Genomic DNA, 17,013 nt, shown 5'->3' on the forward strand with positions numbered 1-17,013 from the left:
TCACCAATAAAAAAAAGAACTTTATTACTATCATTATTTTTACGAAGCAAACTTAAATAGCTCGGTATGCCTTTTACATTACAATATTTGACCAGTGACACCTGTCCATACCATGAAATATACGCAACAACATTCATGCATAAAGTGCATTTTTATGCACGATGTAATCAGTCACCAGTGCAGCGATAACCAGTTAAATTCAATTGTGCTAATCATGCCATGAATCTGAATACTTTTCCATGACACTGTAGCAAAGTTACCAGTTCATACTATACAAACATTTCTTTCAAAAATACAGTAAAACTCCGCTTGTAAGAACCTAGTGGTTTAAGAACCTGCTGGCAGACATTTGCGACTCTAAAACCCCAAAATATAAGAACCTGTTTAGCCAAGCAAGATCACGCAGGTTCTAATATGCCAGTCACAGTTTTAAATTATGGTAAATATTTTAACCTAAGATTGTGACTCCGAGATTGCAAATTTAGATTACCAGAAAATACATAATACAGATGTGAATAAATGCTGTGTATTCAAGAACCACACCCATGCTTACTTATTTTTCTGGTAATCAACAAGTATATCTCCTTCATAGAAATTAAGAACCTGATCGAGAACCTACTTAGCCTAAATTGCCGATAACTACCCCAAAATACAAAAACCTATTTTTTCTTACAATCGGGTTTTTACTGAACTGAACAAGAATGACTTTGTGCTCCAGTTACACATCCAGAACATCTGTGACATCCATTAGGGAGACTCTCTTTACTCGCTTTCCTTTATCTTTCACTTCAACTTGTTGGGAATCATTGCCTTCACTTGCCGCTTGCTGTTGGTCCTTGGATTCACTATGTTCCTCCTGCTTTCTCTCTAATATTATCCCCTTAACAGATGCGACACCAGAGCCACTCGTACTTGTTCTTTCGTCATCTTTAAGCTGTTGCGCCTTCTCAGATTCAGAGGCTTCTCCTCGATGGGCATATTTCCCATCAACAGAGTCTTCAACTTCACCTGTTGTAAACTCACTTCCTTCCTCATTTCCTTCATCTTCTGTCAACTCTTCTACTTCTTGTCGGGAAAGCTCCTTCCTACACTCTTCCTGCATGCAACCATTACGCTTCAAAACTAATTCCTGCTTCATAGCTTCGTGTGCCGCCGAAGAAGCCATGGTGCTTCTGCGAGGAATGGCCGCCTTCCCCTTGGCTCTCCTTCGCATGGATTGCGAATGCTTTATCGTGTAACGTCTGGCGATGTTTTGAACCTGAGACATTCGCTTGTCGAAGTAAATCTTTCTTTCCTCCACATGTTGTCGCGTGCATTTCCACAGTTCCTTCCCTGAAACGCTGGCCATCCGTTTGCGGGGGATAGCCTGCAGATTACGTCTGTTCGCGCCATCTATGACTTGCTCCGTGTTAAAAAGGTCTTCCGATGTGCTGGTACGCCGCCTTTGAGAAGGAAGCTTAACAGAATGAAATCCTTGGTTCCCACTTATCAGCCCAAGCCTGGATTTTGCAGAACTTCGGTTACGACTGAATGGCTTGACGGGAATGAATTCTGGCGTCTCCATCTCTATTTCCTCCTCCTCGTCATCTTTGGTGGGGATTTCATCAGGTGGTTTAACAGAAACTTCCTCAACTCTCTCCATTTTAGGCTCAGCGGACAATGCTGGCGGACTGAAATTCAAATAAACAATTTCAAGCTTCGATTTTTTCATCCCGTAAGAGTGAATGCAATATCAGCATGATTGAGAAGATTTCAAAAACATATTTAGGCCACGAGATTTATTGTGATATATAATCTGATTTGATGTCATGCGATGTCTGATCTCAAAACGCATAGATTTCTTTCCCTAGCTTCTGTTTCGATTGAGAAGATATATCAAGCACGTGAGACACTGCTTGACCACATTTCTATACTCCTCGAAGTAGGAGAATTTTCCACTGCGTGTCTTATTTTAAACTGTCTTCTCCATCAGTGTTTGGAAACGTGTTTTCTCAAACTCGTTAACAATTCATTTAGATAATTATGACTGTCCCGGTGTTTGGATATCTGATCTAAATCAGTATAGACTTCTACGATTTTATTTCTCCCTTTTCTCCATAGTTTAAGTTTCGATTGAGAAGATATATCAAACACTCAAGACAGTGTTTCACCACATTTCCAAACACCTCGAAGTTCGTCAGCTCTCTTCTCGGTGTTTGAAAATGCGGTGAAACACGGTCTTTCGTGTTTGATTTATTACGTAACACACTCGCTCGTGTTTGACGCCTTACCCGTTTCTCAAGTGGTTTATGTCCCTGACTCTATACACTACTTTTGCATCAAGTAAAGTACTGGGTACGATATTCTAAAGCTGGGAAGTTACTGGATTTCTGACATACTTAAACATAACTTTAACGTGAAGAACCTTAACTGAGTAAAACCTGAAAGCAACTTACGCTTTAGTGAAGCAACTCAAGTTGAAGTACTTTGCTTCTAGAAACAACCAAGAGAGTAACAAAGATAACACTGTCATCCCCAACATAATCTGAAATAAAGGAATGAAACAACAACATTAAGAAAAAAAACGAACCTTTGTTACTTTCAATAAGTGATTTAGCACAAGTGCTGTTGGGGCTGAGCATTTACAGTAGAAACAAATTCTTCAAAGTAAAGATAACCTCTGACATCTCTCAAACGGTGGAAAAATTTTTCGGTGGAAAAATTTAGCGCGCGAAGAAAAATGTCTTCTCGCTCAGACTAATTTTGTAAGATTTCCCATTATTGTGGCTTTCTGTCGTCTCCATCATGTCATCTGGTCACCATGGAATACTTACCACCAAGTGTTCATAAGGGTTAACTGTTTCCAGTCCAAATCTGGCCAGCACAGCGTTGCCATCTGTACTGATACAGTTCAATGTCGACTCGTATTCGCAGTTCAGACGAACGTTCAGTAACAAGATCTTTGTGATAGCTGCGTAGCCATAGAACTGTGGATTGATGTAGAATAATAAATTGTACCTGAAAGCAGGAAGAAAACCTGATTTTAATAGACTCAGCAGAGCACAGTCCAGAGCCTTAATGATACATTTTCTTACACTTTTTAACGTCAACTAATTTCAGTTCTAGGCTGTAATACGTTTCTTTCAAAATACTATTAAGCCCTGGCCAAACGGAGTCACAAGTAGACGCAAGTTCTCAACTTGCGTCTACTTGCGACTCCGTTTGGCCAGGGCTTGCGTTCACATGCGTTGACTTGCGATGACTTGCGCTCACTTTGGTCGAGATCAAATTTGCACGCAAGTCGACGCAAGTTTTTCACCGTTTGGCCACCGAACCCAAGTCAACGCAAGTTGAGTGATGTCCATTAACCTATTATTAGCCAATGAAATACAGGATATGTCTTCCTTGAAAATGGGTTTTTTTGCGACATGCGTGTACTTGCGAGGAAACTTGCGAGTCCGTTTGGCCACCCAACGCAAGTCCCTACGCAAGTTCAACTTCTGGCTACTTGCGACAACTTGCGAGTCTGTTTGACCGGGGCTTTAAAGTGCTGAGAAGAATTCGAGCCATCTAGAGCACCCACACACCACCCGGATTCCGTATTTCGCATTGCAAAGATATTTTTGGTATGTCTACCCTGCTATTTAGGATGTATAGAATCTAACTTTTAGATTTCTTTTGGCTCATATTATCAAAGAAATTACTACTTATTTTATTACAAGTTAGGAACTAAACACTCCAAAAACTGAAGACTTACACCACTGGCATTTGAGGCCTAGGCACTAGAAAACCTCCCGCAAAGCCTCCAATGGCGGACACCATTGGACAAATACGATGAGCGATCCCCGGATGTGCACAAATCACCATCATATAGACTGATATCCAGGTTTGGTTTAAAACCAATGAAATGATTGTCACCAGCAAGAATTTCCACAAGTTGTATGACGTCATCACCTGAAAAAGAAGTTGATAGTTGAAACAGTTAGAAATATGCCTCCAAATATGTACTCTTGTTACAATATAGAACATAAAACCAGCACTTTCAAATGCTTCCATCCATTATTTTGTTCTAGCTCGAAGACGGCTAAAAAAGGATATTCTCAAAATATGTCCATTTTGTAGATAATCTTGTCACATTTGACTTATTTACAAGTCTTTTCTTAACTTTTTACAACATCTTGAGGACATAACCCAGGAATAGATATCACAAACGTCATTTGTCGCTGGTTATCTGTCTTTAGCTAAGAGAACATTTATAAACAGGATGAAACTCGAACATGTGGTGGGAAAAAAAAGTAGTGGTTAAAATCAGACAATTTTAGAACTCACATCTACCCTAGTAAATGACCAATGACTGCTGACGAACTTTACACGAGTCTTTCAACCAATACCATTATGGCCAAACTGACCAATTACTTTCAACGGACCAGACTTATAACATCATCGACTGACTAACACTATTCACGTGACTTTGAAAATGACTTCCGCTCACCAACAACAGTTCTTTTCAGAACTACCCTCACCCGGACGATCCCACTACACCAACTATCACATTCATCTTTCTTATTAGCTAGGGAAAATATAACCCCCGTAGCTTAAGCGAACTTACCATGAAATATGACATGGCTGAACACAATATCACTGGTAACACGCAAACTGCAGTCGTTCGAACAAATGTTTGGATGACATTCTCGTAAGATCTACCACAGCCATCTTGGCGCTCCAGGTGAAATATCTGATAACAAAAGACGCTACAGTCGGTTGAACAAAACAATGAAAGTCTATCCGACAAGGAAGAACATCAGATACTTACCTCTGTGGCTGTTAGCGTTGTTGTGGTGTGTTTGTCGTGTAAGAAAGTATTTTTGCTCAAGCAAAGAGACAATGAGTAAAAAGTGATTCAAAAGAAAGGTATGAGTGTAAGTTAAAGTCTGCATACGAGCCAAGTGGCCCATCAGGCCGGAACTTATCAGAAGTATTTCTGCTACTCCCTGTATGGGATGCTAGTTCATCAAAGGGTTACCTCCAGCATTAAATTCGCCGATACCCATTTATACACTTGTGTGGAGAGAGGCACTGTGAGAGTAAAGTGTCTTGCCCAAGAACACAACACAATGTCCACGGCCAGGACTCGAACCCGAACCGCTCGATCTGGAGTCCAGCGCACTAACCATGAGGCCACCGCGCCGTGACTGTCAGTAAGGGAACTCCTATTTTCAAGTGCAATAGTTATTAAACTGCAATTGTGTCCCCAGGCGCCCGTTCCGTTTCGTCGGGCGAAGAGCGGGAAAAAAAGGGGCACAGTACTTCATTGTTATAGGCTCATAATACCATGGGCACCGCGCTCAAACCAAAGAGGGACGCCTGGGGACGAGTCAGTACTTACACCCAAAGCTTTATTGAGGTGCGCCATCAAAACGGAGCTGAGAAACAAAGGACTTGCACAGCAGTAAACACAATATGCTGACATCAACAGAACGCCGTCTCTATCCTCCGCTTGCCAATAGACAGTCCCTGCAAATACGGGCATAAACATTACCTTTTAGCTCATATTTTAAAAAAAATTGCTATTGCAAGGTTTTAATCCCATTTATCTAACAGAGATAAACATGAATAATCCAAGCTATCGTAACCTAAGCCCTGACCCCTATCCTTTGTTTTGGCTTGACACTAAGGTGATCTAGTTGCTTAACATGGCTTGGTCACAGCGTGACCTAGTTCCCTAAACATGGCGCAATATTAGCGTGACCTAGTCGTTTTAAAATGGCGTGACACTAACATGACCTCGCCTCCTTAACACTGGGTGACAATGACGCACTTCCTCTTTAATTTACGTACCAACAATAATTCCAAAGGCGAAAAAAATCAGCGGGAAATACAAGATTTGTCCAAGTGTTTGCTTCTCAGAAGCTCTGCTCTCCAGCACAAAAATTCTGTTCAACGACCCAGCTCCATCCACGCTGTCATCAACAAAAACCAGCAGCAAGTTAAACAGTATAAAATTCTACAGAAAACATAAATTAAAATACTTGTTGCGGAAATCGACACGAAAGGGATGCTATCTTTTCGACTAAGACCCAGTGCACAATACGCCCGAGGAATTTGACAACGCAGGTAATCCGCCACGAAAATTTCTCCGGCCTTGTGTGGACGGAAAACATTTGATGCGTTTTCAGAGTGAAACCTCCATTTTCAAATTCCTCTGGCAGAGTGTGGACAGGGCCTAAAAGCCTGGAAATATCGGGTGGAAAAATTGCGTGACAGTGAAACGTCGGGTCAGACATTTCCGGAAAGTTTGTAACATCACGATAGTCAAATAGACCGTTACAAAGGGGTACTACCTGAACGTCTTTTATAACTAGCCAAACGTAACAATGGATAAAGAATACAAACGACGCCCCTAGTCCGGTGCAGATTAACCGAGAAGGACGAAGTAGAGGTTTTAAAATGAAGCAGATCAAAGGGTTACACTTACATCCTACTCATTGTCTCCATGGTAACCGTTTTACTGGCATGTTCCTGTGACGTCGTGATGGCTTCTTGGACTGCCTGTGGTTCACCACTTGTTTGATAATAATCCAGAATAGCGCGGCGAGCTTGACTGCAGTTCAGTAAATCCATGATGGTGTCTACATTTTCAAATTTAGGAAAGAGAATATTCAGAAAGATCTCCGTTGCTTCTGTAATTCGCTGCTAAGGAAACGAGACAAAAATCTGAGGCGAGTCTCATCTCGCACTGGCTAGTGGGACCATTACTGGAAGCAAAACAAAAGATGAAAGGAAGTAGCAGTCCCACAAAGTATTGCGAGACGAGACTCGTCCTAGATTTCTTCGCGTTGCTAAAAAGGCTAATACTTGGGGGAAAAATATAAGTGCATCTCTTTCGAGCGTAAGCGTATCTTCAAGATTTATACGAGCGCGTGCTATTAATGGTTGACAATAACACACTTAGCTTGTTTCTTCAACATGTAACGTTGTTCTAACCTTAATCCTAAGGGTAATTTTAGTACCTGCGGGATTTTTGGCGTCGATTTTCGGTGCTTCCTCACTCAGCTGATATTCTTCCGAAGTTGCACTAGCGTAAGCTTTGATGAATATTTCCGGTGCCATGGAAGGCTCCCCATAGTATGCAACCTGCAAATAAACAAAAGAAAAATTAACAAACAAGGGAATAAATTAGTAAACGAAGGAATAAATTAGCCAACAAGGCAATAAATTAGCAAACAAAGCAATAAATTAGCAAACAAAGCAACAAATAAGCAAACAAAGCAATAAATTAGCAAACAAATGAACAAATTGATGATACACTGCTCTCGTCCCATTATACGCAAAAACTGGGCGAGAAAAAAAACGCAAAGACAAAAACTAAGCGACGTGTATAACAACAGAGGAAGGACGAGATGTTGAGTCAAACAATATATTCTGCTATAATATTTTGATTTGAGTTAACGAACTCGTAACCTCGCAAGCGACACTGAAATGTTTCAATGACAATGGGCCTTTGACAGTTTCCGAAGATATCCCGAAGTTTACCGAATATATCATGACAACCAAAGGTAACTGGGCCCTGAGAGCCTCGGGGAGGGTTTTCTTATTAAAGTAATCGTGTAGAATACCTGTCCATCGCACAAGAAAAGAATCTTGTGAAAAAGATGAAAGATTTCCAGTCTTGGCTGATGAATAGTGAGAATAACAAGTCTGCCTGACTCAGCTACAAGATTCAGATGATTTAACAGCTCAAGCGAAGATGACGCGTCCAGACCTGAATTCAAAATCAGAAGCAAATTAACGAATTGCCTTCTTGAGGTCAAGATAAATTTTTGTGTTTTTCTACCTCAGTGAACTACTATTTTCGGGAAAATGCACTAACCATGACTTGGTATCTCGGGGATGGGAGGAACTCCCTTATATAAGTTCTTTAGGTATGCGCGGCCGTAAAGGCATGGTTTTTGTAGCCGCTTTGGTCTTAAATAGGAGATAGATTTAAACGTTAATTTTTGGTCTGTTTTGTAGTCTGGCTAGGAATTGCGCATATTCCTCTACGAAACTAATAACATTGGAGCCCCGACCACCCTCCGCCAAAAATTTTGTATAGTGCCCCTTCCTCTCGGACTTGGCATCTCCTGACAGTTTCTTTGTAATTGACAATTCTGAGTTTTGTCGATGATGAGAGAATATAAATAGACAAAAACCCAAACCTGAAGTTGGCTCATCGAGAAATAGCACAGATGGCATGTTAATCAGTTGAAGAGCAACACACAGTCGACGTTTCTGCAACATAAATCATTTGAGTAAGAAAATAGGAGACAATAAGCCTCATCTACAAGTAGAAGAACTTCATGGCAAAAGCAGTATTTAATTTTTGAATCGACTTTTAGTTTGAACGTTTGGCTACTACAAGTGTCATACTGCTCACAAATATCTGCGCTTCACTGAAGCCTGAAGAACGGTACTTTAACAGAACAATTTCCGACTCTAGTTTTTATTTGGAAAATAATGGTTAAACTTTGGGTTGGTAGGGTAGTTTACATGTATGACATACAGTCTTTCGAGCGAGTGATATCAATCTGCTAGCGCTGAACAACTCACTTGTCCTCCACTCAAACCCAGGCCCGTTGATCCACCAACCACAGTGTCGGCCATTTGCGTAAGTCCAGTCTGGTACCGAGAAAGACAAGATCCGTTATCACCAATTGCTCATTTCCAAGTTACCTCAAGCCTCTCTGTCAAAGCGAGGCCTGGTGAACAACCATTCACATGAAAATGAGTTTAATTTGCATGTGAATGAAATCTCCTTTTCATATGATGGGATGGGCACCAAGACTCGCTTTGAAAAAGAGGCTAAAGGTAATTCCGAAATGGTCTATTAAGGTAACGTCATTGGTGCACGATTTCTGTTTAAAGCTGGTGCTGTAAAGGGCAGATAACGGGAAATATCTGGATTGTAACTCGTTTATTGAACTTTGTATCAGTTGTCCTAACTACAGGCTATGCGATAGGTTTTGCACTAAAGCAAGCTTATAACGAAGTTGAACTGGAAGACACTCCTTACAGGGCATGGTTGACGGAAGTTATTCCTTGCCTATCCACTCTCCTCACTTTGGTCAGTTCTTCAATGTACGATTAGCACTTTAACCTTAACCTTAACTGCCCTTGATATGACAGGAATCTCCTGTTGACGTTACGCCACTAAACCAGACAAAGCAAAGCTTGGTGGAGGTCTCGATGTTTTGGTTAAACAAAGGAAGTTGTCTCAAAATCTCAATTGGTCTTAAATGTACCCATTTGTGTCTGTCTTATGACAAGCACGGTCAAGGTCACTTAATTTGCGACGTGTATTCTGCGAGGAGGCTCCCCTTCGAGTCACACGCCCGAGACAACGCGAGAAACCACGCGCGAGTGAAGAGCGAAGTGATCCGGCGGGGAGGAGTCTGATGCGGAAGTGGAAGTGCTCGCTAAACGTAAGCCTGCTCATTGGTTGGCCATTTAGCACAACAATCGTCAAAGTGCGACTGGAATTGCGAAACACCAAAATAGCAGAAATTTCATTTCGTGGCATTCGAAGTTCGAGTGATTGATTGATTTACTGATTTGCCAAGTGGCGGGTAGCAAGACAAAAGGACATAAGTCCTTTACAAGGCCTGACTACCTAACCCATCCTAAATTAACGGACCCAAACCACCAAAGAATTTTAATTCCAGTTAAAAGTTCCAATGTAAGTACGTGACAAAAATAGTTCAAATTTACCCATTTTTAGGACTATCAAAAACACTAGCTTCTGCCATAATCGAATGAGTGTTTGATAGCCTTGTTTATGACCAGAATATTCTTGGACGATTAAAGGAAAAGAAACAAGACAGTTTACTTTTAAAGGGTCGTTCCAGCTACATCCTTCCAACCACAGAGTTACTTGCGTACATTTAAAACAAAACAAATAAGTTTACCTGAGCGATAATCTGCTCAACACGTTCGTATTTCTCTGAGGCGCTCGTCTCCTTTGGAAGCCTCATGTGAGCAGCGAAGAAGAGATTCTGTCGAACAGTAAGTTCTTCATAGTAAGGCACAGCGAGCTGTAACACATAACCAATCTTACGCGCGTACCAGCCTTGCACCTGCCCCAGACCAACCCCGTTGATGTACACTTGACCCTGAAATACATGAATGATAGATGTCAGTTTGTTAGGTATATGCTACAATTTGTATTAAAATTAACAAGAATGGATTCTTCGAAACTGGCAGCGTTACGAAAATAGAGGGAAAATAAACCAAACCAGGAAAAGGTTTAACAGCTCGGCACATGCGTTTACAATCTCGGTACATTTCTTAGCCGTTCTCTGCTCTGCAGGCAGCGTGGCCGAGTGGTTAGGGCGTTGAACTTGAAATCTGGAGGTCGCGGGTTCAAGTCCCGCTCTCGGTAGACCCTAGTTCAACTCCTCGGCAACGTTCGTCATTTTACTAGGCGCTGTTCTTGGTGTTGTTGTCGTCATTGCTTAAGCTCCCTATTATGCGATATTTTTCAATCTCCACAAATAATACTGAGAGGTTTGTTTGCATTCGTTTGTTCATATTTAGTGTCTTAAATGGCTGATTATACAAATTTTGTTTGTTCATCTCGTATTTCACATACGTTATTTTATCCAGTCAGTGTCCTTGAAATCACAGCTAGTTAGCAAAATTTTTGTTTATATCGGGGTTGGTTACACATCAAATTCTACCCAGTCAGATGGTTTGTTCCCTATACCATGGAAGTAAGTTCTACAAACCTTGGAGTGACCATGTCGCCTTCTACCTGTTAACAAATCAAGTAGAGTTGTCTTTCCACAGCCCGAAGGACCCATGATCGCCACCAGTTCACCAGTGTTGAAATACGCCGACACGCCTTTAAGAATTTGCTTTTTGTTGGAACTCTCGCCCCTCTCACCGAAAGCATCAACCGAGTCCTTGGAGACTGGTGCCAGGAAGCTTCGTGACCCACTGTCTCCGTTACCATGGTTACCTTGTAAGAGCGGCAAATCACTTCCGGCAAAGGATTCACTAATGGAGCGACCGTCTTTGCTTTCGGTAGCAGGGTCTATTTGAATTTCTTGAAGAATTTCCACTGTGTCCGTTTTCTTATCCTTGCCATTTGACAACATACGACGTATTTTCCAGCCGCCATCCACTTCATCTTTTTTATTTTCTTGATCCTCTTCTTGTAAGTCACTGCCAGAGTCTTCATCGGTGGTTGAATCTGGAACCACCAGTGATGACGTTTTACTGTCCCTGTCTCCTTTGGACGCGCTGCTGTTTTCATCAGAGCCAGGATCTGATGAAGAAACCAAGAGTTAGTAATTTCCAACCAAGAAAGCACAACTAAGGAAAATCTAACTATAGAACTTTTTTAGCTTGGCCGGTTTGTTGCTCCATTCAGACTATGTAATGATACTCTTAAGAAGTTTTTCCAACAGATTTTCAAATAGTCGCGCGCACATGAATGAAAAATCTTTAGGTGGATAAAAGATCAATTTTCTCGGAATATCCCGTTATCTTTAATGTGAAAACAAACCACAAGAGCTAAGAAAGTCTTTTAATAAATAATTCTCACCATTGTCACTTTTCTTCACTTTCTTCTTGGTCACATCTACTGTGTAAGTCAATGATAGGCAGGCAATGCTAACAGTTTCATCGGACTTGCAGAGTGGAAGCTAGAACACAAATACACGTACAATACACTTTATAAGTATGCATAATTAGCATTTATAAAATATCTGAGCTACCACGCGCGCTCTCATTGGTCGATAGGTGTGTTTAGATGAGAGTATGTAAAAACGGTCGTGACGTTTAAGATTCGCGCGTATTTTTGAGAATCATTTTATAAAAGCAATAGAGCACTTTTTTCCGTGTGTACATAGCCTCATCTAAAACCTCGGGGGACTGGGAGAATTCTCGAAAGTTATGCAAACCCTCGACTACGTCACGGGTTTGCATAACTGTCTCGAACTCTCCCAACTCTGGGAGAAAACACGGGAAATGTTCTCTATTGCTCAAAAATCTACTAGCGTTCTATCACGAATGCCGTTATCTGATTGACTACGCTACCCACTTTCTATTCTGTCGTAGATAGTGAGTAGCCTAATAGTGTGCGCTTGTTAACAAAATGGTGGCTGCTTCTCTGCGTTTTGGAGGTGTCTGTGAAGAGGATTTAGATACAGTTTTGAACGACTGGTGTATTTCCACCAAAGCAATTAGATTATTCCCTTTCATTTATTTCTATGCGTGATAGTTGACGAGGGCGCAGTAGAAATCTCGAGCTCATAATCTATTATGTAGATCGAGATAACTACTAGGAGGGGAGGGGTGGGTGGAGGGGTAATTATGTTTCCAATCTAAATTTTCCTCTGTAATAATTTTGAAAGATCCACATCAGTCAGCTCGCCTTCAGAATTTCATTAATTAACTGCCTGTCAGTTATTTTGAAGTTTCTGTTTACTGAAAAAAAAAAAAAAAAAAAAACCGAGCAGGAGTTTCGTGGGCATTTTAATTTAAGGTGCTTGAAACTGTTTGATTTTGTATCAATTCTTGACGGATGAAAACCTCATTGGCTTATCGACTGAAAAAAAAAAAAAAATCAATTGGTTACTGTAACACTTCTGGCGTGGTGAAAATGTCTTGAGCTAGGTTTCTCAGGCCGGCATTTCAATAAGACAGTTAAATGTGTCAATTAATTTCTCGACTCCGATTAATAACGATTGACTAAGACAAAGTACACAAAGAAAGCAAGCAAAATCGTGAAAGGTTAAGTAAAGGCTCCTTATTGAAAACGCATACTTAAATCACTTTCGATAGACGACTCTAACCATTCGGAGGACTCGCGTCTCAAACTCATGAAGAATAGAGTGTTGAAATCACGAATATCGGTCAGTGATTCAAGTACTTCAGGGATCACGCAAAACCTTCAGGTCACGGATCCCGAAGAATAATTTACCAAATTGACGTTTCACGGAAAATAAAATCAGCTAATCACGCTAATATCCTGTATACGAAGCTTCTCAGGCATCACGCGAATAGCGCAATCAAAACTGTTTTAATTTCCTTTGGTCGACAAGCAAACACATAATCGATTCACTTCTTACTCTCCAAGATGATGCAAGGGATTTATCGATACAAGGACATATGAATACAACAGGTTGCTGTCAAATATTTAATAACAAACGACTTGCTACTTTTTTCTTTTTCCTTCCTTGGTTGTCATAAATTCAAAAAAGTATTGTTTTTTGTCATTTCACTCTCTTTATGACATTGCTTTAAAGCATAAAAACCTGAAAAATGTTATTTTACGAAAGCTGGGAAAAAATGTACTGTATGACAGGCCACTCATTGTTATTATGGACACATTAGAGCTAATAGACATGACGTAAGAATAGAAACTAAAAGAAGATGGAAATTAAGTCAGGTATAGTTGAGGCTGGGGTGGAAAAGGAGGGGGGTTGGGCACACATTAAAATGGGTGTGGCAAGATTTGGAAGAGGGTGCTCTTTGAACAACAGTTTCCTACCTCCTTTCTAGCTTGAGAAGTTTCACTGTCATTCAAGTATCTTGTCTGTCTTTTCATCAAGTAATGGTAATAGCACACAAAGCCTGCTTTTAATGCAAAACAAACTATGGTGATCACTAGGGATAATGCAATGATTACCGCCTTCACAATCTCACGCCAGACCTCGCCTATATCCTGAAAAACCACTTTGTCGGGGCAGGTGGGATTACAGTGAGCACCAATACAGCTGTCAATATGTTTGATGGAACTTGTGTTGCTCAACTTGACCCATTTCGAAAGGAAATCTTGAATGCTGATGCTAGTATCCCCTTGCTGGATTTTTGTAGAAGACCACGTTCCACTCTTAACTCTATGACTAAAGGGAAGGGTCACAAACTACACTAAGAAAGACACTTCTACACTAGACATCTAACGTGAGCAAGACCTCTCCAATGTGCAGTTCCAGAAAGTATTTATACTCCCTCCATAGAAGGGATTGGAATTTCCTTGGGGGGGGGGAGGGGTCTGTAAGATCAAAACATTTAAAGAAGTGAATGAGGCTTAATTGGAATTTCCAGAGGTGTGCAGGGGAGGAGGGGTTAGAAAAAAATCCCTTCCATGGGTGAGATATAGATATTTTCTGGAACTACACAAAAGATGTTGAACATGATGTTCGAGTTGGATATCTATACGGAAGAACACGATTGCTTTAAAATATACTTGTTCGGTGCTATGCAGACAAAATGATGAGGCATATTGGATCATTCACCCCCAAAATTTGGGTCCCAAAATGAGATGGTTCTCAAAGCATGAAACATGGATATACACTTCCTCTCCCGCCACCTCCACCCCCTCATTTACTCTTGAAATGTCGACTTACATAATAAATCCTATTAATTGGGCATGGCTGCATGACAATCGATAATGAGCACGAGGTACTGCATTTCATTTGTCATCATCTTTTTCCGTTGTATAAACCTTCCCCCGGTCGCCATCTTCAGGAATGCTTTTATGTTGCAGTGGTACATATGCTTACCTTATGAAAATTCTAAAATGCCAAATTTCTAAAATTCATTAGGGGCTATGAAAGCCGGTTTAGAAAATGAAAAAAACGCCAAGCGATATTGAAATAATTTGGACGATCAACAATGTTACCTGAATTTTCCATTGTCTCGAGTGACCTCAATCAAAGGACGCAACACACTGTCTTCGTCCCACAAACTGGACGTGCTGAAATAAGTATGTTGAAAACAAGCAGGGACAAAGAAACTTGTTAGACTTCTGTTGGAAATTTCAAGTGATTCGTTCATCGCTCCTCCATACATGCTAACAACTGATAAAAAATCCGCCACATGATTTTCCGCCGTTTTCCCTTCATCTTCTAGTCGTTTCAGCACGTCTGCAAACATGTAAATATCGTACAGGCTAAAAACAAGGGCTGTTTGAACGTCACTCGGAACGAAACCGCGCGTAATCAAACATGACGCAGAAAGACAGCAGGAGTAGCCATACGAAATATCTGCACAAGCTTCCGAAGAAAGGCCTACAAGTAAGGCAAATTCTCGTTTCACTCTGGACTTAATGCCACCTTGGAAATTTATAAACCATGCTGAATCTATTATGAATAGAAGTCTGGCATTAATTGAAAAATTCTGAGATTTCAGCCATTTGGCGTGATTCAAAACTCCTATCCCGCCAGCACTACTTCCCGAAACCACGATCTCTTCCGCGACAGACAGATTGTATTTCTGAACTAATTCCTTGAATACCGACCGAAAAATCGCTCGGCCTTTAAAGCTGAAGTTTTCAACGGATGAATCATTCACAAAATTAAATGATCCGTTTTGGCTTGTCTTGTTCTTTGATCCGAGCCATAAATCACTGCTACAGTACGGAACAAGTACATGATTGTGATCGAAGAATGCCGGGTTTTCGCTTTTCGAAGATGACAAGATATCTCGGCCGATTACTTTATCGGGAAGTAGCTTGGAAGTCATTAACACTGTCGAGTTCTTGTTCAAATATCGTTGGTTGCAGTCCGCTCTCGATGTACAAAGTCCTCCACTCTCGAAGAATATAATCCACTTCTTGGTCGTTTGTAGTCCGATAAAAATCACAGCACGTGAATTGTCATTGCAAATGGCCTCCTGATTACTCAAGTCAATCTTATGTAACTCGTCTCTTGAATAAACTACAACAAGAAAGTGAAGAAGAATGCCTCCTAAGAGCAAACATTTCCAAGACATTGCCAAACAGCCGTCGTTTGGATCGCTGAAAAAACTTGTATTTACGCGCGCGACATCGGAATCTCACATGTCTTGGATGTCTTGACAGATGAACAAGGAACGTCATATGAGGTAGGTAAGCGCTCAGCAATTCTGTCACGTAACTTTGGTCACGCAATCTTACAATCTCTTTTTGAAGAATTTAAAGCAATTACTCAGTCATTATATCTGTGACAAACGAAGTTTTACTAACAGGCCACAAAGGGTTGGTATCTGACCAGCGCCTCAAATTCTTCGAAAGGTCATGAGCTCTTATTACGAAGTGAAATGATTTGTTTTGATTGTGTGTTTATATTAGTCCAAGTTGCAAATTTAAAATTAAACATCCAACCGTGCCCTTGAGATTTGAGTGGCTTCCCTTTTTCAACAAAAGATTTGCTTTGTCCAGTTCAGCACTAGCTCAATATAGGAGAAAAGGTGCAAAGATCAATTTGTTAAATTGACGTCAGTTTTCATGCGTCTTTCCTGTTATTGATCATTAATTTCGCCATAACATTGTCAAAGTAGCTGTGGATCCACGAGGCGATAGCCGAGTAGATCCGCAGACTACGAAATTCTTTGTCAGTCACAGGACGGGCACATGAGAAACTGACGTCAGTTTAACAACTTGATCTTTGTACCTTTTCCCCCGTGACATTGAACTAGTGCTGAACTAGACAAAGGAAATCTTCCGTTAAAAAAAAGGAAGCCCACTCAAATCTCATGATTATCGAACAAACTACACCGAAACTATCAAATTGTCAAATTTGATAACGAGTTATCAAATTGTTTGCTCTCGCCCGTAAATTCATGTGTCTGTCCTCTTATTGACAGCCAATTAGCCAATGAGCGTGCGAGAATTTCTGCAGTAATCGTTAATAAAAGGTTTTACAGGCGGATCATGCTCTGCAGATAAAAGCCGTGGATGGCAGTAACGTAACGTATTATCAACGTTGCGTAGGTAGAGAGAGTGATTGGAGAGAGTGAAATGAACAATTTCAAACGACAGAAGCCTAGGAAAACCCATGTCATTTTACATCAAAGGTGACATTTTATTCCTGTGGTAATTTGTGAATACAATTCCGACCTTTTTCAAAAAGCGTTGGCGAACTGACATTGGACGTTGACGAATCGACTTCATACGTTGGCGAACTTGGGGAAACGACCGGTGCCGCTGAGAATGTCAGCGGCCTATGATTCGGCCAGCTTGACCACCCACCCACCCCCCCCCCCTCCCATCCACCCTTTTCCGCACTT

The 17,013-nt window shown here is 40.9% G+C and overlaps 1 protein-coding gene across 1 annotated transcript; it reads right to left on the reverse strand.

Annotated features, from left to right (window-relative positions):
* LOC149107491 (uncharacterized) lies at positions 1-15,985 on the reverse strand. Its single transcript, XM_089296823.1, has 17 exons — positions 14,648-15,985; positions 13,514-13,868; positions 11,564-11,663; positions 10,743-11,284; positions 9,924-10,127; positions 8,569-8,637; positions 8,178-8,250; positions 7,596-7,741; positions 6,990-7,113; positions 6,455-6,608; positions 5,818-5,939; positions 5,366-5,493; positions 4,589-4,714; positions 3,737-3,933; positions 2,814-2,997; positions 2,436-2,524; positions 1-1,670 (listed from the first exon to the last, which is right to left on the reverse strand). Exons 1-17 carry the CDS (start codon positions 15,736-15,738, stop codon positions 719-721), a joined length of 4,656 nt encoding a protein of 1,551 aa, XP_089152949.1. The 5' UTR covers positions 15,739-15,985; the 3' UTR covers positions 1-718.
* Positions 15,986-17,013: the final 1,028 nt, after the last annotated feature.

This window comes from Orbicella faveolata, unplaced genomic scaffold (assembly GCF_042242905.1).
Source record: "Orbicella faveolata isolate gen_17 unplaced genomic scaffold, um_ofav_v1 contig_27, whole genome shotgun sequence".
Classification (NCBI taxonomy): Eukaryota; Metazoa; Cnidaria; class Anthozoa; order Scleractinia; family Merulinidae; genus Orbicella; species Orbicella faveolata.